Source organism: Ipomoea triloba, chromosome 12 (genome assembly GCF_003576645.1).
Source record: "Ipomoea triloba cultivar NCNSP0323 chromosome 12, ASM357664v1".
NCBI lineage: Eukaryota > Viridiplantae > Streptophyta > Magnoliopsida > Solanales > Convolvulaceae > Ipomoea > Ipomoea triloba.
The window spans coordinates 12,781,213-12,803,602 of record NC_044927.1 but is presented as its reverse complement, the minus strand read 5'-3'; the positions used below and the strand labels follow the sequence as shown (position 1 = coordinate 12,803,602).

Sequence of the window (22,390 nt, the reverse complement as noted above, 5' to 3'; positions counted from 1 at the left end):
GGAAAGTACAAGTGAATTGAAGTTTAATCCAAACAAGTGACAAATTTACAAGTTAATTTTGAGACTTACTCGCTCCAAGCACATCAAGCAGGATGTCCAAGAAAGTCTCGAGGGGGCAATTTGTAGACACAGAAAATTTGAAGCCGATAAATGGGTTGATTCATATGTTTTGGGCTTCATTTTGATGTAATTGGGCTAATTATTGATTTCTTTGGATGAATTAAATTAGCCCAATTGCCCAAATTAAATATAATTGGTGACTACTAGACTCAAGTTATAAGGATGAATTGATCCATGTATGGCCCAGTAAGAAAATATTTATATATTTAAATTAATTATTTAATTTAAGTATGTGATAAAATATTCATGTATTTAAATTAATTATTTAATTTGAATATGTGATAAGATCATGAACTTGGACGCAATGGTGGCTAGATACATTATGGATAAAACTCATATTATCATAAATATTAATTGATAATATAAGGATAATATTTAAGAGTTTGAAGCCCAGCAAAAGCCTCTCATATTCTCCCCTATAAATAGAGTCATTCATTCATTCCAAAGATCACACTTGAAGAATTGAAGACACTTGGAGAAGCTCTGGATTGAAAATCAAGCCAAGTTAAACATGATGGAAGAAATCAAGCCAAGCTAAAGAAGATTGAAGATCAAATATCTAAGAAATAAAGCTAAAGTGGATTGAAGATCAAATATCCAAGAAATTAAGCTAAAGTGGATTGAAGATCAAATATCCAAGAAATCAAGCTAAAGTGGATTGACGATCAAATATCCAAGAAATCAAGCTAACGTGGATTGAAGATCAAATATCCAAGAAATCAAGCTAAAGTGGATTGAAGATCAAATATTCAAGAAATCAAGCTAAAGAAGATTGAAGATCAAATATCCAAGAAATCAATCTAAAGCGGATTGAAGATCAAATATCCAAGAAATCAAGCAAAAGTGGATTGAATATCAAACATCCAAGAAATCAAGCTAAAGTGGACTGAAGATCAAGCCAATTAAAACTGGAGGCCCTTCAACGAAGATCAAGCAACAAAGCCCTTCATTGAAGAACAAACCGCATCCCGGTGGCCCTTTAGTCAAAGTTTCAAGTCAAGTAAACCAAGTGAAGAATAAGAGGATTTCCTTGATAGAGATCTTGTACCCGCGCAACATTTGAAATTCAAATATATTCCTTGTTCAGTTTTTCTTGTTCACAACTATATATGGTGGATGCATGTGTATGGTAACAATAGTTGGAAAAGATAATGAAAGTTATAAAGGTTGGGGTATTTTTTACCAAACTATTATATAGTACAACTCTTATAGCATAATGTATAAAAAAAAAAGTAACAGAGAAAAACGAACATAAATGAAAGGTATATATATATATATATATATATATATATATATATATATATATAGAATTGTAATCATATGAGACATCATGTTTAGATGAGAAATAAGACAATTTGGGAGCTGTACATCTTGTACTATTTGATGGTTGAGATTAATCCTTTTTTTCCTTTTTAATGTGTTTAATTTTAATTAGTAAGGGTTGTATTGTAATTGTAGATGTTTTATTTTTAGTCTGGGATTCTAATGCATTATTTTAGGTATTTTAATTTTGGCAGGATTAGATTTTTATTTTATTGCTTTGTCGTCCAGTCTTACCGGTTCCCTTTGCGTTTCCATTCCGGTTGTTCTTTGCCGCAGTGCTTCTTTTTTTTTTCGGTCATGGAGTTTGGTGATGGAGGTATGTTGTAGTTATTCTTTATTTTTTTTTTTTTGGTTTCAGCCGTTTTTTTTGCTGTGCCGTCGTCGTAGGCATCACGGTGTTGGTGGCTGTAAATATTTTCTGGATTTCGCGGCTGTGTGCATATGTGTTTTCATCTGTGTGCATGTCATATAGTTTGCACAGGCACACAGCACATTCTGTCGTCTTTGTGCAATTCAAATGCTGTTGGGTGCTGCATTATGTTCGTTTACTTACGTTGGTTTCTGTTTTTTTTTTGGTTTGTGTTCCCATGTAGCAGCATCATTTTGTGATGATGAAGGTTTGTCAAGTAGGAGTGGTACGTCCAATGATTGTGTTATGAATCTCTCCCCTAGAGGGAAAAAATATTGGATTCCGAGTTGTGATAAAGATAGCCAGCCTTATGTTGGTCAGCGGTTTAGCAAGTTAGATGATGGTGTGGACTTTTATGTCCAGTATGCTTGTACGGTTGGGTTTGATGTTCGTCGTAGCACTGAAACAAAGGATAGGATGGGTAATGTGTTGAGGAAGTATTTGGTGTGTTCTCGTGAAGGTTTCAAGCAGCCTGCTAAGGATGTTTGTCCGGTAGGTGAGGGGGTCGGTGACAGTTCCATATCACCGAAGAGACGTCGGGTTACGAATAGGGTTGGTTGTAATGCCAAGATCATTTTGAAGCTTATGGGTGATGGGCGCTATTCTGTGTTTTCTGTTGAGATAAGGCACACACATTCTTTGTGCTCAGAGTTGGCTAAGCCTTTCATGAGGGTTAATCGTAAGTTGTCTATGGGCCATCAAAGCTTTGTTGCTAATTGTGCAAGAGCGAATATAGGTCCGATTAAGTCATTCAAGCTTTATAAGCAGATGGTGGGGGATTTTGTTGATGTTGGGGCCACTGGTGTAGACTTCCAGAATTTTAAGCAGGATTTAATGGCGTATATTAGTGGGGGGGGGGTGCACAGTTGATTGTTGAAAAGTTCCTTCATAAGAAGGAGTTGTGGTCTACATTTTGCTTTGACTATGATGTAGATGAGTACGATCAGATCTCGCGTGTGTTTTGGGCAGACCCGACTGCGCGGCAAAATTTTGCGTGTTTTGGTGATGTTCTGTCCTTTGATGCTACGTATAAGACTAACATGTATGTGCATATATTCACACATTCATGTGCATCTTTTCTATCTTTCTGGGATTGTGCTGTGTTTGAGCACAACATATATTGGTATGTGCATTGTTGGCAGTATGTGTATGCACATATTTTGCATGTCATGATTTTCCACAAGTTGAATGATTATGTTTTGTGTTGTTACTGCATATTTTTTTTTAATTGTTCTCCGGTTGGGTGGCGGGGTGTTTATCCATTTATTTTTCCTCGCCGTGGATTCGTACCCGGTAAACAGTGCACTGTATGTGCCTTTTAGGTACTAGTGTGTGCACGTGCTATTAGTAGTAAATTTATTTTCTACCCTTCTGCACTTTCGTTTTCGTTTGTTTTGTTTCTAATGTACGTAGGTGGCATGCGTGTAGGTATAATCTCGTGTTCGTTCCATTTACTGGTATGGATAATCACAAGAAATCAGTGACGTTTGCAGCGGGGTTGATTGCGAAGGAGGATATTGACTCATATGTCTGGTTGCTTGATAATTTCAAGCGAGCTATGGGGCACGAGCCGACATACGTTATCACCGATCAAGACACATCTTTAAGGGTAGCGGTGCCAAGTGTTTTCAAGTTTGCACGGCATCAATTTTGTATGTGGCATATTATGACGAAGGTGGGTGACAAGGTTCGGGCGGTGCTTGCTAATGATCAGCCTTTTCGTCGGGATCTCAACGCTATTGTGTGGGATGAGTGTATAACGATAGAGCAGTTTGAGTCTAAATGGCTTCAAATTATGGAGGATCATGGTCTTGTTGAGCATAGGTGGCTTCAGTTGATGTTTGAGTTGCGTGCATTTTGGATACCTACTTTCTTCCGGGATTTACCTATGAGTGGTTTGGTGCGGACTACATCTCGTTCCGAATCCCAGAATAGTTCATTTGGGGGCTGTACTAATTGCCATGCAAGCTTAGTGGAGTTTTTCATTCACTTTGAAGGTGCGATCGATAGTCAAAGGCATAAACAAGCTAAACTCGATGCTTCATGTGAGGGATATTTGCCCGTGGTAAAGACGCCTTTGGCTATTGAGCGTTATGCTGCTGTCGTTTATACCATTACTGTTTTCTATGATGTGCAGGCAGAGATTGTTGCTGGCTGCTTTGAGTGTCGAGTCTTGTCGGCTGCGGTGGATGGTGATGTAAAACGCGTTGAAGTAGAGGGTGGAAATGGTGTTGTTTGTGTTGTTTTGTTTCATATGGTTGAAACTACAGCTTCTTGTTCGTGTCGTATGTTTGAGCGTGTTGGGTTGCTTTGTAGGCATATTTTTCTTATTTTCAAGGATGCTCGTGTGGAATCCATTCTGGCGTGCTATGTTGTCTATCGGTGGACACGTGATGCCTATAAGCGTCCGATTTATGATATAGATGGTGTGCACGATGCACCTACTTTGGCTGGGAAGTCTAGCAATGGTTCCATGAAGGAGGTTTGGAATGATTTTTATAGTTTGCGTTGGACTTGCTGGTGGTAACTCTGATCGTGTATCGGAGTTGTCTCGTATTTTGAAGGACTTGAAAATGTCATTTGTGGATGCGGATAGTACAATGAGTTTGTCAGTGGGTAAGTCAGGTGTAATTCGTTCCTTTGGTGGTGTTCTAGCGTCTTCAAAGGTTGTTGTCCACCCTCCTACTGTTGCTAAGAATAAGGGGTCTGGGAAGCGCTTCAAAACTGCAAAAGAGCTCGCTCTGGAGAAAGCTGGGCCGTTTACTCGTGAGTGTGCCACGTGTCATAAATCCAAAATCCAAGGCAAATTTGCAAGCACAGTTGAAGGCGAAGGCTAATTCCAAGGCAAAGTCCAAGGCCAACGAGTAGTTTCCAACCATTGCATTTTATTGTTTGCTGTTTTTATACGTTTTCCTTTATAAGAATTTGTTACTCTTTTTGTTTACTACTAAACAAAATTTCGGGTTAAGTCTAGTTTTTTCGTTTCCATTTTTTAGCGTCTTTGCCTATTTCTTTGGATAGTTAAGGTGGTTCGACCATGTGCACTTACTTTCAATTCTATGTGTACGTGTGTAAATGTTGGGTTTTTACTATGTGCATTTCTGCCCTTGACGGTCATTGTGGTGTGCACTTACTCTCATTACTTTGTGCACGTACTCTTAGTATTCTAATACTGTGTGCATTTACTTTCATATGTGTGTGCACGTGTGTATGTGTTTTGTTTCGTTCTAAGTGCCGTTACACTCATTACTCTGTGCGTTGCATTTACTCTTATTACTCTCATTACTGTGTGCTTTTACTCTCATTACCGTGTGCAGTTACTGTTGCTTAATAGTTTCCATTCTTCATTGATTTTTTCACTTTCTTTTGTTTGTCAATTTCTTTGCTAAACTAAGAGTTTCGCCCGTGTGCTTTTACTTTCAAAACTTTGTGCACGTGTTTGGCCGTGTGCATTTACTGTCATTACGTGTGTGCACCTTCACTGCTTGTAGGTGTGAAGTTAAACTTACTAATTACCACAGTATGTGCACATTAGATCCACACCATGTTCTTGGTGGGTATATTTCGTTGTTCTCTGTGTACCGGTTCACACATTTCATAAAAAAAAAAGCACATGCTTACACAAGTTCACTAAATCACATTCACCAAAAAGTTAAGCAACTACGACCACTGTACTAGGTCGTCCTGTGCATCCTACCCATTGTCTAGAACCCCAAAAAATAAATATCCCATTGTTTTCGGTCTACTGTCTCACTGTTCATGTTCTCAAAAATAAAAAGCAGGCTTTTGCAATAGTGTTCATCATTTCCGGTTTCTCACTTGCCTTCCGTGACATAGCTTAGGAATAGCTCATGCTGGAATTTTCTTGCCCTCTTAATGTTGGTATCTCGGACTTCGTTGATTTCGGCCATTAGAATTTCCCGCATGTAGATCATTCGTAGATTGCGTAGATATGCACGATCACCTCTCACGAGCCCGCAATTCCATGTGTTGAATGTCTGCCCTCGGAAGGTCTCCATGTGCCGCATGGTGTAGATTTCGCAATCTACATGGCTTAAGTTGTCTCTCCACGGCATTTGCATACGTGTTGGGGTCACCCTTGCAATGTCACCGCTTTTTTTCACTTCGCCTTCGTCATACAAGTGTGTGGAGAACAGGTCAATCTGTACACATTTTTGCAGACAAACATGTTTGCACTTTCAATTTCTAGTTTAGTAATTTGCATATTAACTGTAAAATGTGGGGGACAATGCTCACCAAATCCTCTGGGATCTTCAGATATCTTTTGTCATTTGTAGCCTTTTTCGATGAGTTATCGATGATTTCAATTTTCATCTTTAGCAGGTCGAAGCTTATGATGTAGAAGTGCTGTGACTGGAGTATTGGAAATATCACTTGCACGAAGCCAGTCCAGTTATCCATGACGTGCATGCATGTGTGTAACTTACATTCTGTATGGGTATACCTGCCTAAGTACCCCTGTGCACTTACGGTAAACCATAATAGGCTGTGTGCACTACGCGCATTTCCCCTGTGCAACAGTGACACTGCATAATATGGGGTGTGCACTTAGCTGAGTACTTGTGTGCATAATCTTCTGTGCACGTGGCTCAGTATCATACCCCTTTCTAAGGTGTGTGCCTCCGTGTCTAATAAGTCCTCGCAAGTGCACGAATCAGTTGTAGTTTAGCGTGCAAGGCAAGGGTCGAACCCACAGGGAATTAATGCTATGCAATTTATAAAATTGAAAAAAAAAATGATTGGAAGAAATAAATTCTAAAGATTTCAAAATGATGATCCAGTTCCAGACAATTAAATTAAATAAGAACTAATAGAGTGAAATTGCAAAAGAAATAACGGACAAAATTTAATAAAGTAAAGGAATAAAGTTCAAGAAGAGATGTCAGATAATTTAGTAACCAACAGGGCAAGACAAATATCGATCAGTTTAGAAAAGCCTAGGAACATGAATCAAAATCCATTACTAATCCTGCATTTTATGTCTAATACTGTCAATCAATTAAAGGTTCGTTCTTTTACTAATATAACTACTTCGTATGGCGTCCAGAGTACGTTACGTGCTTTAACAGTTCATATGCATAGAACACTTATTCAAACCATTAAAACCCATTATGCCTAAAAGAACTACGGAATACCCGGGTTTAAGAACCAAATAAACAACCCAACTAGACAGTTAGATTATTTATCCTTTTATCTTATCGAGCCTAGAATTAACAGGCATGATTTGTACTCGGTTAATTATCTCAATTAGACTAATAACAGTTAAATTGGCCAGATTCAACTCAATTAATCCCAACACAAAGCGTAAGATAAAATATAATCGATTGGCAATATTAAAGACTTAAATCATTCAGAATGGTCAAAGAGGATTAATATTCATGTTCCTAAAGCAAAAGAAATTAGCAAGGCATTTTAATGACAGTGAATTCAATTAGTAAATAAAACTTGAGGAATAGGCACTATAATCTAGGTTACACAATTTAATGTTCAAGCCTACAAATTTGAGAATTGAGAATTTGAACAGTGTGCGTAATAAACTGTAGGCAAAAGGAAGCAAAACCAAAAAAAAGAAACAAAAATTGCCAAAATGCGTTGCTGACCAGAATTTGCCAAGATCGCCGTGAATGATTTCCGCCGCCGCGACGTACAGAGCTGCTGAAACAGGCTTGCCGCCGACCAAATTAAATTGATATCTCCTCCGGAATTCACCGAAGATTGGATTTTGGTGTTGAGGTCGGGTCTCTCTTCGCTGATTAGGATTGCTCCCCTTTTATACACCAAGCCACAACCAGCTCGCCCGTAATATGCTCTAGCTCTCAGTTCGTAGACGACTCAATCCAACGCAAACGGAGGATCTTGGTGCTTGTTCGTTCGCTGATGAACCGGACTCTCCAAAGACCAAGTTTTTTGGAGATTGCCGATCGAAACTCTGATTCGCTATTCTCCCCTCATCTCGCGGCCGGGCCAGTGTTGTTATTGACGACTAAAATTTGGGAAGGGCTAAAATACTAGACTAACATAATAATAATAATAATAATAATAATAATAATAATAATAATAATAATAATAATAAACCAAAACAACAATATTTATTTAAATAAGCAAAAGTATGTACATAATTAATTAAAAAAAAGCAAATGAACGAAAAATAGTTTATTGAAATTGACAATAAAAATAATGTTCATCAAATTTCCCCACACTTATTTATTTGTTTGTCCTCAAGCAAAGACTTTATTAAAAAGAAAAGAATATAAAAGAAATTAGAACGATAAACCAAACATTAAATTGAGCTTTACCCAAATAGCCTCCCAAAATTATTGCCTCATCAATGCAAGATTAGTGTCAACTCAAAGAGTGCATAAAAGACTTGACTAGAAATTAAATAACCTTAGTACGCTTATTTACAAATAAGACGTGTACTTGTGTGCTGCCACCCTTATATGAGATAAACAAAAATCATAATTAAATAAATATGAAAATTTCACAAAATAAAACCTAAACCAAATTCGAAAACATTCTATCGCAGTGCAGGTGCAGAAACATGAAAGATACAAGGATCAAGGCATTTATTAAAAATTAAAATTGAATTGCAAATGCTCGTCTCTTCCAAAGTTCACTCATTATTTTTTCTGTTTATGACTTTTTCCAAAGAGAACTTCCCCAAAAAACCTCGCCATTTTACGCTAGGCATGTTTGGGTTTTCAATTATGTGTGTACTCATGAACCAGACCACAACACTTATTATTTATTTATGGTACATGTGTAGGTGGCTGATCCAGCGGAGTAGAATCTCTGAAATTTTTTTTTTTTTTTTTTTTTGCAAATAAAATAAATGAATAAATAAANCTTTAACAGTTCATATGCATAGAACACTTATTCAAACCATTAAAACCCATTATGCCTAAAAGAACTACGGAATACCCGGGTTTAAGAACCAAATAAACAACCCAACTAGACAGTTAGATTATTTATCCTTTTATCTTATCGAGCCTAGAATTAACAGGCATGATTTGTACTCGGTTAATTATCTCAATTAGACTAATAACAGTTAAATTGGCCAGATTCAACTCAATTAATCCCAACACAAAGCGTAAGATAAAATATAATCGATTGGCAATATTAAAGACTTAAATCATTCAGAATGGTCAAAGAGGATTAATATTCATGTTCCTAAAGCAAAAGAAATTAGCAAGGCATTTTAATGACAGTGAATTCAATTAGTAAATAAAACTTGAGGAATAGGCACTATAATCTAGGTTACACAATTTAATGTTCAAGCCTACAAATTTGAGAATTGAGAATTTGAACAGTGTGCGTAATAAACTGTAGGCAAAAGGAAGCAAAACCAAAAAAAAGAAACAAAAATTGCCAAAATGCGTTGCTGACCAGAATTTGCCAAGATCGCCGTGAATGATTTCCGCCGCCGCGACGTACAGAGCTGCTGAAACAGGCTTGCCGCCGACCAAATTAAATTGATATCTCCTCCGGAATTCACCGAAGATTGGATTTTGGTGTTGAGGTCGGGTCTCTCTTCGTTGATTAGGATTGCTCCCCTTTTATACACCAAGCCACAACCAGCTCGCCCGTAATATGCTCTAGCTCTCAGTTCGTAGACGACTCAATCCAACGCAAACGGAGGATCTTGGTGCTTGTTCGTTCGCTGATGAACCGGACTCTCCAAAGACCAAGTTTTTTGGAGATTGCCGATCGAAACTCTGATTCGCTATTCTCCCCTCATCTCGCGGCCGGGCCAGTGTTGTTATTGACGACTAAAATTTGGGAAGGGCTAAAATACTAGACTAACATAATAATAATAATAATAATAATAATAATAATAATAATAATAATAATAATAATAAACCAAAACAACAATATTTATTTAAATAAGCAAAAGTATGTACATAATTAATTAAAAAAAAGCAAATGAACGAAAAATAGTTTATTGAAATTGACAATAAAAATAATGTTCATCAAATTTCCCCACACTTATTTATTTGTTTGTCCTCAAGCAAAGACTTTATTAAAAAGAAAAGAATATAAAAGAAATTAGAACGATAAACCAAACATTAAATTGAGCTTTACCCAAATAGCCTCCCAAAATTATTGCCTCATCAATGCAAGATTAGTGTCAACTCAAAGAGTGCATAAAAGACTTGACTAGAAATTAAATAACCTTAGTACGCTTATTTACAAATAAGACGTGTACTTGTGTGCTGCCACCCTTATATGAGATAAACAAAAATCATAATTAAATAAATATGAAAATTTCACAAAATAAAACCTAAACCAAATTCGAAAACATTCTATCGCAGTGCAGGTGCAGAAACATGAAAGATACAAGGATCAAGGCATTTATTAAAAATTAAAATTGAATTGCAAATGCTCGTCTCTTCCAAAGTTCACTCATTATTTTTTCTGTTTATGACTTTTTCCAAAGAGAACTTCCCCAAAAAACCTCGCCATTTTACGCTAGGCATGTTTGGGTTTTCAATTATGTGTGTACTCATGAACCAGACCACAACACTTATTATTTATTTATGGTACATGTGTAGGTGGCTGATCCAGCGGAGTAGAATCTCTGAATTTTATTATTTTTTTTTTTGCAAATAAAATAAATGAATAAATAAACACTCTCAATTATTTTTCAAATTTTTTTTTTGGATATTTTCCACCTCACTTATGCCACAAAGATGATCCTTGAACCAACACACTACACCATAATTTATAGCACTCAAGAATTATTTAAGAATTTGAAAAAGATAATATAAAGTGAAACCAACATATAACTATCAAAGAAAAAAAAAATATATATATATAAGGGTGTGATTCTCAAATTCTATTTACTTTGTTTCTTTTTTTTTGATTTTTTTTTTTTTGATATAGTTATTCAAGATATAAAGCTAAAGCAATTAACAACTAGTCACATGCAGTATACACACTAAGAGCTGACAGAAACTTGCATTATTTTCATCATAGGCTATTCAAAAGGACTTATTGGGTAAGAGCTCAAGTTAAAGCCTATTTATTTCGTTTAAAAGTAAATTTTTTATTTCCTTTTTGAAAGAATGAGATTGGCATGCATAAGTTAAAACAGAAATCCCTTCCCCACACTTATTTCAAACATTGTCCTCAATGTTGAGAACAAAAAAATATAAGAACAACGCAAATTAAGGAAATAACAGAAATAAGGAAAATGAAAATAAATGAAAAGGGAAAGAGAAATGGGTTGCCTCCCAAAAGCGCTTCAGTTAGTGTCTGTAGCTAGACAACATGGGCATTCATAATTCTGCAACTCTACCTGTTCAACGATATGGGCTGATGGTTCACCCTCGAAGTACTGCTTAAGTCTTTGCCCATTTACCTTAAATCTTTCACCTGTTTTCGGATTTTCAACCTCACATGCACCGTGAGAAAACACTTCGCGTACCACAAAAGGTCCTGCCCATCTAGATTTTAACTTACCTGGAAACAATCTCAAACGAGAGTTAAATAACAAAACTTTCATTCCAGGTTCAAAATTTTTCCTCAAAATAGACTTATCATGATAGGCTTTGGTTCTTTCTTTATAAATTTTTGAGTTTTCATAAGCCTCATTTCTTATTTCATCCAATTCATTCAAATTCAATTTTCTTACCTCACCAGCTCTCTGCAAATCAAAATTCAAGAATTTAATAGCCCAATAGGCTCTATGTTCTAACTCCACCAGCAAATGACAAGCCTTGCCAAATACTAACCTGTACGGGCTCATACCAATCGGGGTTTTGTAGGCTGTCCGGTAAGCCCACAATGCATCATTCAACTTGATAGCCCAATCTTTCCGAGAAGGATTCACTGTCTTTTCCAAGATTCCTTTAATCTGCCTATTACTCACCTCAACTTGGCCAGAGGTTTGTGGATGGTACGGAGTAGCCACCTTGTGAGTAATACCATATTTTTTCAGAAGACCTGCAAAAAGTTTATTACAGAAGTGGGTACCCTCATCGCTAATAATAGCTTTGGGTGTCCCAAACCTGGCAAAAATATCTTTCAAGAAACTTAAAACAACTTTACTGTCATTTGTTCTGGTAGCCACAGCTTCAACCCATTTCGACACATAATCAACAGCCACAAGAATGTACTTATAACCAAAGGAAGTGGGAAAAGGCCCCATGAAATCAATTCCCCAAACATCAAACAAATCAACAACCAAAATATTTGAAAGGGGCATTTCATGGCGCTTACTTATATTACCTGTCCTCTGGCATTTATCACACTTAGCACAAAATTCAAATGCATCCTTGAACAAAGTGGGCCAATAAAAACCAGACTACAAAACTTTTAATGCGGTTTTCTTCCCACTAAAATGTCCTCCGCAATTTAAAGTGTGACTGTGATTCAAAATATTTTGATGCTCAAACTCAGGTATGCACCTTCTAATTATTTGATCAGGACAGATTTTANAGGACAGATTTTAAACAAATAAGGCTCATCCCAAAAAAAATATTTTACTTTGGAAAGAAAATGTTTTTTTCCTTGTGAATTCAAGTCTGGGTGAAATTGACCCGAGACCAAATAATTCACAATGTCTGCATACCAAGGTTCTTTATTTTCAGATGTAGGACAATTATTAGCTGCATCAGGCAAACGAGACAAATGATCAGCGACCACATTCTCACATCCTTTCTTATCCCTGATAGTCAAATCAAACTCTTGGAGCAATAAAATCCATCTTATTAGTCTAGGCTTAGCATCTTTTTTAGCCAACAAAAATTTTAGAGCAGAATGATCAGAATAAACAATCACTTTAGAACCAATCAAGTAAGAACGAAATTTTTCTAATGCAAAGACTACAGCTAACAACTCCTTTTCAGTAGTTGTATAGTTAACCTGAGCATTATCCAAAGTTTTACTTGCATAATGAATCACATAAGGCAGTTTATTAATTTTCTGTCCTAAAACAGCACCTATGGCATAATCAGATGCATCACACATTATTTCAAAAGGATGCTCCCAATTAGGTGCAGCAAGAATGGGAGCAGAAGTTAATTTTTCTTTCAAAAAGTTGAAAGCAGACAAACATTCATCATCAAACTTGAAGACAACATCTTTTGCTAACAGGTTACACATAGGCCTACAAATTTTTGAAAAGTCTTTAATGAAGCGCCTGTAAAAACCTGCATGACCAATAAAACTTCGCACTTCTTTCACAGATGTAGGGGGAGGTAGTTTAGAAATAACTTCAATTTTGGCCCTGTCAACCTCTATGCCCCTGTCAGAAATGATATGGCCCAAAACAATGCCTTCATTAACCATGAAATTACTTTTCTCCCAACTCAAAGTTAAGTTCATTTTAACACACCTTTCAAGAACAGAAGATAAATGAGAAAGACAATCATCAAAAGAGTCACCAAATAGAGAAAAATCATCCATAAACACTTCAACATATCTTTCAATCATATCAGAAAATATCGACATCATACACCTTTGAAAAGTCGCAGGTGCATTACATAACCCAAATGACATCCTGCGATAAGCAAATGTGCCAAACGGGCATGTAAATGTCGTCTTTTCTTGATCTTCAGGTGCAATAGGAATTTGAAAATAACCTTGAAAGCCATCTAAAAAACAGTAATAAGCATGCCCAGCTAATCTTTTTTAGTGGCAGCATTCAACTTCCTGTAGTCTATGCACATGCGCCACCCAGTTACTGTTCTAGTTGGGATCAACTCATTTTTTTCATTAGTAACCACAGTAATTCCAGATTTTTTTGGCACTACGTGAACTAGACTTACCCATTTACTATCTGAAATTGGATAAATAATACCTGAGTCCAACAACTTTAGGACTTCTGCACGAACAACCTCCTTCATATTTGGATTTAACCTGCGCTGAGGTTGACGGACAGGAGGTGCCCCTTCTTCAAGTAAGATCCGGTGCATACACACCGTTGGACTTATTCCTTTAATATCTCCTACTGTCCAACCAATTGCACTTTTATATTTTTTTAATACATCAAGCAATTTTGTTTCTTGTTCCTGTGAAAGGTTAGAGGCAATTATTACAGGATAAGTATTATTNAGAACTAGGAAGCGGTTTTAATTCCAGCTTGGGCGGAATGGCAGCTTCAATTGAGGGTTGGTGTTTTTCTTTGATTTGCTCCAGACAGTCTGTAAGTGAACATCCTTCAACACCCCCCTCTTTTATTGAGCTTTGATTAGGTTCATCTTCATCAGCTTCGACCTTCAACGGAGATTCATCTAAAAACTCAGCAGAAATTGTGGAATCTAAAACGTCTACAGCAAAGCAATGATTATTATTGTTTTCAGGCAATTTCATTGATTTCAAAATGGAAAATTCAACAGTTTCATCAAGGACAGTCATGGTTAACTTTCCATTTTGGACATCAATCATTGTTTTTGCTGTGGCCATGAAAGGTCGGCCAAGCAAAATAGGCATGTCATGTGCATGATTGCACTTTTTATTCATATCTAAAACTACAAAGTCGGCAAGCATTATTAGTTTATCAACTTGGACCAAAACATCTTCTACCATACCCCTAGGATATCTAATAGAGCGATCAGCAAGCTCTAGGGACATTGTAGTAGGCTTTAATCTATCCAGACCCAACTGCAAGTAGACAGAATAAGGCATCAGGTTAATGCTTGCCCCTAAATCAAGCATTGCTTTTTCTTTTTTAGAATTCCCCACTGTAATAGTTATTATGAAACTACCGGGGTCTTCTAATTTTGGGGGCAAGTCAGTTTGCAAAACAGCACTTACAATTTTAGACATAAAAACTTTTTCATTGTGTTCATACCTACGCTTTCTAGTGTTCAACTCTTTTAAAAACTTAGCATAGGCAGGCATATTTTTAATCATGTCTAACAAAGGCAAATTCACATTCACTTTGGACAACAAATCATAAATCTCAGAAAATGATCTATCAAATTTTGAATTTTTCAATCTACCAGGAAATGGAACGGGAGGAACATACGGTTTAGGGGGCACATAAGGATCATTAGATTTATGCAATTTGGGTTCATCCTTATTGACTTCATTATCAACATTCAAATTTTCAACTATTTCAGATTGTTTAGAAGTGGTATTTCCTTTCACATTATTTTCAATAACTTTACCACTTCTTAGAACAGTCATAATCTTAGCTTCTTCAGGTTGACTAGGCAACTTACCTGGCACATGGCCTTATAGAGCTTCAGCGATTTGTCCCACTTGGACTTCCAATTTTCTCATAGATGCTTCATTTCTGGCAAGTGAAGCCTCAGTTTTAGCAAGTGATGCCTCAGTCTGTAGGAACCGTTGATCGTTTGCTTCTTGCTGTCTATTACAGGTCTGTATAAAAGTATCTAAAGAATCCTCCCAAGACGGTTTTTTTGGTTGAGGAGCAACTGGTTGAAAATTATTTTGATTATTACTCCAAGAAAAATTAGGGTGATTTTTCCAACCCGGATTGTAAGAATTAGAATACGGGTCGTTTCTAGGCCTTTGATTAAAACTATTCATTGCATTGGCCTGCTCACAATCATTTTCATCAATCATAAATGCATTATTTTGCTGCATACCCATCATAGAACACATGCTCCTCACTTGTTTTGCTAGCTCAGACACCTGAATTTCCAACCCCGTATTTGAGTTAACTTCATACATACCCTGTGTCCGTCCCCTTATACTCTTTTGTTGGGAGTTTGCCCCTAGCATTTCATACAANAGAACTAGGAAGCGGTTTTAATTCCAGCTTGGGCGGAATGGCAGCTTCAATTGAGGGTTGGTGTTTTTCTTTGATTTGCTCCAGACAGTCTGTAAGTGAACATCCTTCAACACCCCCCTCTTTTATTGAGCTTTGATTAGGTTCATCTTCATCAGCTTCGACCTTCAACGGAGATTCATCTAAAAACTCAGCAGAAATTGTGGAATCTAAAACGTCTACAGCAAAGCAATGATTATTATTGTTTTCAGGCAATTTCATTGATTTCAAAATGGAAAATTCAACAGTTTCATCAAGGACAGTCATGGTTAACTTTCCATTTTGGACATCAATCATTGTTTTTGCTGTGGCCATGAAAGGTCGGCCAAGCAAAATAGGCATGTCATGTGCATGATTGCACTTTTTATTCATATCTAAAACTACAAAGTCGGCAAGCATTATTAGTTTATCAACTTGGACCAAAACATCTTCTACCATACCCCTAGGATATCTAATAGAGCGATCAGCAAGCTCTAGGGACATTGTAGTAGGCTTTAATCTATCCAGACCCAACTGCAAGTAGACAGAATAAGGCATCAGGTTAATGCTTGCCCCTAAATCAAGCATTGCTTTTTCTTTTTTAGAATTCCCCACTGTAATAGTTATTATGAAACTACCGGGGTCTTCTAATTTTGGGGGCAAGTCAGTTTGCAAAACAGCACTTACAATTTTAGACATAAAAACTTTTTCATTGTGTTCATACCTACGCTTTCTAGTGTTCAACTCTTTTAAAAACTTAGCATAGGCAGGCATATTTTTAATCATGTCTAACAAAGGCAAATTCACATTCACTTTGGACAACAAATCATAAATCTCAGAAAATGATCTATCAAATTTTGAATTTTTCAATCTACCAGGAAATGGAACGGGAGGAACATACGGTTTAGGGGGCACATAAGGATCATTAGATTTATGCAATTTGGGTTCATCCTTATTGACTTCATTATCAACATTCAAATTTTCAACTATTTCAGATTGTTTAGAAGTGGTATTTCCTTTCACATTATTTTCAATAACTTTACCACTTCTTAGAACAGTCATAATCTTAGCTTCTTCAGGTTGACTAGGCAACTTACCTGGCACATGGCCTTATAGAGCTTCAGCGATTTGTCCCACTTGGACTTCCAATTTTCTCATAGATGCTTCATTTCTGGCAAGTGAAGCCTCAGTTTTAGCAAGTGATGCCTCAGTCTGTAGGAACCGTTGATCGTTTGCTTCTTGCTGTCTATTACAGGTCTGTATAAAAGTATCTAAAGAATCCTCCCAAGACGGTTTTTTTGGTTGAGGAGCAACTGGTTGAAAATTATTTTGATTATTACTCCAAGAAAAATTAGGGTGATTTTTCCAACCCGGATTGTAAGAATTAGAATACGGGTCGTTTCTAGGCCTTTGATTAAAACTATTCATTGCATTGGCCTGCTCACAATCATTTTCATCAATCATAAATGCATTATTTTGCTGCATACCCATCATAGAACACATGCTCCTCACTTGTTTTGCTAGCTCAGACACCTGAATTTCCAACCCCGTATTTGAGTTAACTTCATACATACCCTGTGTCCGTCCCCTTATACTCTTTTGTTGGGAGTTTGCCCCTAGCATTTCATACAACGTTAAAGTTTCCTCCGCCGTTTTTTCTCCCATGGCACCTCCAGCCGCATTGTCAACCATTGATTGGCTGGTTTGAGTCAAACCATCATAGAATGTTTGATTTTGAAGCTCCAATGGGTAGCCATGGTGGGGGCATTGAATGAGCAACATTTTGAACCTTTCCCATGCCTCATGGAACGGTTCACCATCAGCTTGCGAAAATGTCGCAATTTTTCTTCTTAGCTCAGCAGTTTTTGCATGAGAATAGAACTTACTGATAAACTTGTTATACACCTCGGCCATGTCCGAAGAGATCCTGGTGTGAGAGACATGAACCATGTCTTTGCAGCATCTTTCAAGGTGTATGGAAAACACCTCATCCTCAGTGCATCCTCAGTCAAGTCATTCAACGGGAAGTGTTGGACTATCCCGTAGAAATCCCGGATAAAGGTAAGGGCATCTTCGCTTGCTGAACCGTGAAAAGATGGCAACTGGTTGTAGTGGACCGTTTTTAACTCATAATTCCTGGCTGCATCAGTAAGCACTATACAAGAAGGTGAAGCTCCTACTTGGGGCCTACCAAAGTCTTTCATTAGCCTGGGGTTGGGTTGAGGGTTTGGTTGAGGTGGTTGAGGAAGTGCATCCATGGTTGTGGTTGTTTTTTGTGATTTAGGATTAGGATTTTCAAAAGGTAAAGGCTTTTTCTTTTTCTTTTTCTTATCAATGTTGTCGTCCAAAGGCAATAGTGTAGGTTTTAAAGAACGACGACCTTGCATAAAATAAAAACGCAAATAAACTAACAAACAAACAAATAAAAAACCAGGCAGAATGATCAAAAGCAAATTGGAAACAAAGAAACAAGTATTAAGTAACTATTTTTTTTTTTTTTTGAAAGCAAGGTTATGCAAAGGGAAAAACAAACTGCACAATAAATAATTCCCCAGCAACGGCGCCAAAAATTGATGGACAATTTTAATAAGTCCTCGCAAGTGCACGAATCAGTTGTAGTTTAGCGTGCAAGGCAAGGGTTGAACCCACAGGGAATTAATGCTATGCAATTTATAAAATTGAAAAAAAAAATGATTGGAAGAAATAAATTCTAAAGATTTCAAAATGATGATCCAGTTGCAGACAATTAAATTAAATAAGAACTAATAGAGTGAAATTGCAAAAGAAATAACGGACAGAATTTAAGAAAGTAAAGGAATAAAGTTCAAGAAGAGATGTCAGATAATTTAGTAACCAACAGGGCAAGACAAATATCGATCAGTTTAGAAAAGCCTAGGAACATGAATCAAAATCCATTACTAATCCTGCATTTTATGTCTAATACTGTCAATCAATTAAAGGTTCGTTCTTTTACTAATATAACTACTCCGTATGGCGTCCAGAGTACGTTACGTGCTTTAACAGTTCATATGCATAGAACACTTATTCAAACCATTAAAACCCATTATGCCTAAAAGAACTACGGAATACCCGGGTTTAAGAACCAAATAAACAACCCAACTAGACAGTTAGATTATTTATCCTTTTATCTTATCGAGCCTAGAATTAACAGGCATGATTTGTACTCGGTTAATTCTCTCAATTAGACTAATAACAGTTAAATTGGCCAGATTCAACTCAATTAATCCCAACACAAAGCGTAAGATAAAATATAATCGATTGGCAATATTAAAGACTTAAATCATTCAGAATGGTCAAAGAGGATTAATATTCATGTTCCTAAAGCAAAAGAAATTAGCAAGGCATTTTAATGACAGTGAATTCAATTAGTAAATAAAACTTGAGGAATAGGCACTATAATCTAGGTTACACAATTTAATGTTCAAGCCTACAAATTTGAGAATTGAGAATTTGAACAGTGTGCGTAATAAACTGTAGGCAAAAGGAAGCAAAACCAAAAAAAGAAACAAAAATTGCCAAAATGCGTTGCTGACCAGAATTTGCCAAGATCGCCGTGAATGATTTCCGCCGCCGCGACGTACAGAGCTGCTGAAACAGGCTTGCCGCCGACCAAATTAAATTGATATCTCCTCCGGAATTCACCGAAGATTGGATTTTGGTGTTGAGGTCGGGTCTCTCTTCGCTGATTAGGATTGCTCCCCTTTTATACACCAAGCCACAACCAGCTCGCCCGTAATATGCTCTAGCTCTCAGTTCGTAGACGACTCAATCCAACGCAAACGGAGGATCTTGGTGCTTGTTCGTTCGCTGATGAACCGGACTCTCCAAAGACCAAGTTTTTTGGAGATTGCCGATCGAAACTCTGATTCGCTATTCTCCCCTCATCTCGCGGCCGGGCCAGTGTTGTTATTGACGACTAAAATTTGAGAAGGGCTAAAATACTAGACTAACATAATAATAATAATAATAATAATAATAATAATAAACCAAAACAACAATATTTATTTAAATAAGCAAAAGTATGTACATAATTAATTAAAAAAAAAGCAAATGAACGAAAAATAGTTTATTGAAATTGACAATAGAAATAATGTTCATCAGTGTCTAACTCAATGTGTATTTGTAATATGTGTGAATGAAATTTTGCAGTACTTATATTTACAGTAGAATGTGATTCTCATTTACCATGTCTACATCTGACCATTTCTTGTACGGGGAGGGCTCGAAATCAGTTGCCAGCCTAGAACAGAACCAATCAAATCGTTGTCTCCTTGATTTTTTCGGGGTCACTACAGTTTGGAGCTGCGTTCATTGATTCGGTATTAGCTAACATGGACAGAATGAGTAGTATTTGTAGTTATTGAAGGGTCAGAATTATACCATTGTGGTGGGTGAGGCGAACACTCTCCATCAGTAGGGATGTGAAGTCCAACAACCGTGCAACTCTAGCTTTGTAAGTGAACAGCACCTCATACCTGCATTGTGTTGGGGTGTTAAAGTTGTATAATATTATGGCCTTCATATTACTGTTTTAAGAAATAAGCATATTATTCGCAACTCAATCCATTACAAGTCGTTGTTCACGCTCTGTGCAATCCACTAGTGGATGACGTATGGCTATGGTATTTCTTCATACTCGATGCCCATTATCTGGCTTAGGTATTGGCAGAGCATTTCCAGTTCGTCGTCTTCTCGTTCAGCTTCAGTCCTTTGTGGTCGTCCCATCTTGGTCGGGGCACCGAATGGGGGCTCGCACAGGTTCTTTTGCCCGCTTCCATGGAATCCAATCATTTGCTGGTTCAAAACATGCGTTAGATTATGAAGAATGAAAATTTCACAGTGGTGTGTGCAATTCGTTACCATGGACCTCTATTATTTGCAATATGATAAAATATATGCTCGTAACTATTATTATCCAAGATGGAGATTTATACCTCTGCTGGGGTGCTTATTGTGTCACCGCTTGGTGTTGCAAACTTTACTACTTCTGGTGCATAGTCCTGGTCAGTTTCCATTTCTACGGCTGTTGGAGTACGTCCCTGTGGTTCCACTTCCTCTGTTATTGGAGCAATATTTTCAAAGTTTTCCATTCTCTCATTGTTCTCCATCTGTGTGAATCCCAAGCTAAAACTAGGCATCTCGGTACCCTCACTTCTCTGGAGCGCAGCTCTCTCCACATCATCCACAACCCGTATGTTGTCGGGGTTTGCCCAAAATTCTTCTTCGTGCTCGCTGTCTGTGCCTTCATTGCTCTCTGGGCCAGTAGTGTCCTTTGGTGGTTGTGTATCCATCATTCCGACCAGTGCGTCTGTTGTTTGCTGTATTTCCCTTACCATTCCTTCTTTCACAGCCGCGTCATCCGTCTCCTCTAATAATTTCTTCAAATCCAACACTATAGCCTTCAGCGTTGTCATTTTCTCAGAGGCCCGCGCTTCAAAAGTCTGCAATTAATGTACCACAAAATTAATCTGCATATTCGGTATCGTTTAAATTTATTTTAGCTCGTGTGTGCAATTTTGATAGGCTGTGTGCAGGTCAGTTCAGGTGTATGTGCATATTACGGAATTTATAACAACATATGGGCGTAGTACTAAACCAACCACCTTTGTGCACTATAGGGCAGTAAACTGTGCATGTTGTTAAGCATTTATTAACCTTCTATTATGCTCTATATTTGATAACCTCTAAGTAGTCTAGTTCAGGAGTGTGTGCACTATCAATTTTTGAAGGCTCTATTCAGGCGGTAATACACCTAGCCGCTTTGTGTAATTTATTATTCCCGACAGTGAACCTAATTACCTAGCAGTTTACATGCATTTTGGTAGTACTCTATACAAAATATTTTTCAAGGACCCATGTGCAGCTCACAAGTTAACCCTGTGCACATGTGTGATTATGATTTTGACCTTATATAGTTTTCATAAGCAGAATTCAGTATTCGTTCTTACCCTAACCTCCTCACATGGTGCGGGTTCGCCTTGGTTTTCCATATCTGCTTCCAACAGCTCGCCTGTCCCAAATCCTCTCATTCTGATCTCAGAAAACTGTCGGTCCCTCATTATCCGGCAGGTCCAACCTTTGATTCGTGGTACTTGTCGGGGTACCCTATTCCCGTTGTACGTCAATATGTCCATATAAAGCACCTGCATGGGCCACAAAGACAGACAATATATATTACAGTCAGTATTTTCATCTATTTGCCCCCATTAAGAATATTCAACATGAGTAGCTTGCTTACCGTAAGAAAAAGTAATGGACCGCTGAATCTTTTGTGTTTTCCTCTTTTCCATTTATCATGGGTGTCTACAAGGTTTGTGAGGAGGTATTTGCACCAATTTAGGTTTGGGATGCGTGCCACATCATCCAAATCATCGACAAACAGCTGGTGGCAGTAACCGTTCTGCATTGCCCGGATTAGTGTGGTCACAACCAGTACAGTGAAGTGCCTCTTGAAGATCTCGCAGCCTTCGGGGTATTCTCCTAGTTTTTCACTCACCATGGTTGGTGTTATGTCGTGCTTTGTTGTGAGAAAGCAGCCCCTCCATTCCAGAAGTGTCCTTGTGACTTCGTTCGGGTCTCTGTCTGTCACGTCAGTATTTCCTCGTGGGATTCCAAATACTCTCTGCACATCGTCTTCCTCAATCTGGAGGATTTTATCATTCTGCAACTGTATGGTCATTGTATCTGGATCAAAGTTTGTAAGCAGCCAACGCTTAGGCGTGTGCTTGACTTGGAGGTTTAGGATATCTTGGAATCCTATTGCTACCACTGCGTTA

The 22,390-nt window shown here is 37.5% G+C and overlaps 1 protein-coding gene and 1 non-coding gene across 2 annotated transcripts; both read left to right on the top strand.

The window, feature by feature from the left end:
* The first annotated feature begins 1,740 nt into the window (after nucleotides 1-1,740).
* LOC115999387 (protein FAR1-RELATED SEQUENCE 5-like) lies at nucleotides 1,741-4,689 on the top strand. Its single transcript, XM_031239242.1, has 4 exons — nucleotides 1,741-1,759; nucleotides 2,037-2,691; nucleotides 3,266-4,334; nucleotides 4,417-4,689. The coding sequence occupies exons 1-4, from the start codon at nucleotides 1,741-1,743 to the stop codon at nucleotides 4,687-4,689; spliced, it is 2,016 nt and encodes a 671-aa protein (XP_031095102.1).
* Nucleotides 4,690-17,343: 12,654 nt separating this feature from the next.
* On the top strand, nucleotides 17,344-17,450 carry LOC116000564. Its single transcript, XR_004094139.1, has one exon. It is a non-coding gene; the product is annotated as a small nucleolar RNA R71 (small nucleolar RNA).
* The last annotated feature ends 4,940 nt before the right edge of the window (nucleotides 17,451-22,390 follow it).

Coding starts and splice junctions, on each gene's coding strand:
- LOC115999387 (XM_031239242.1), top strand. Junction 2,692..3,265: donor TTTAAGCAGGATTTAATGGC/GTATATTAGTGG, acceptor TAATGTACGTAG/GTGGCATGCGTGTAGGTATA. Junction 4,335..4,416: donor GCAATGGTTCCATGAAGGAG/GTTTGGAATGAT, acceptor CGTATTTTGAAG/GACTTGAAAATGTCATTTGT.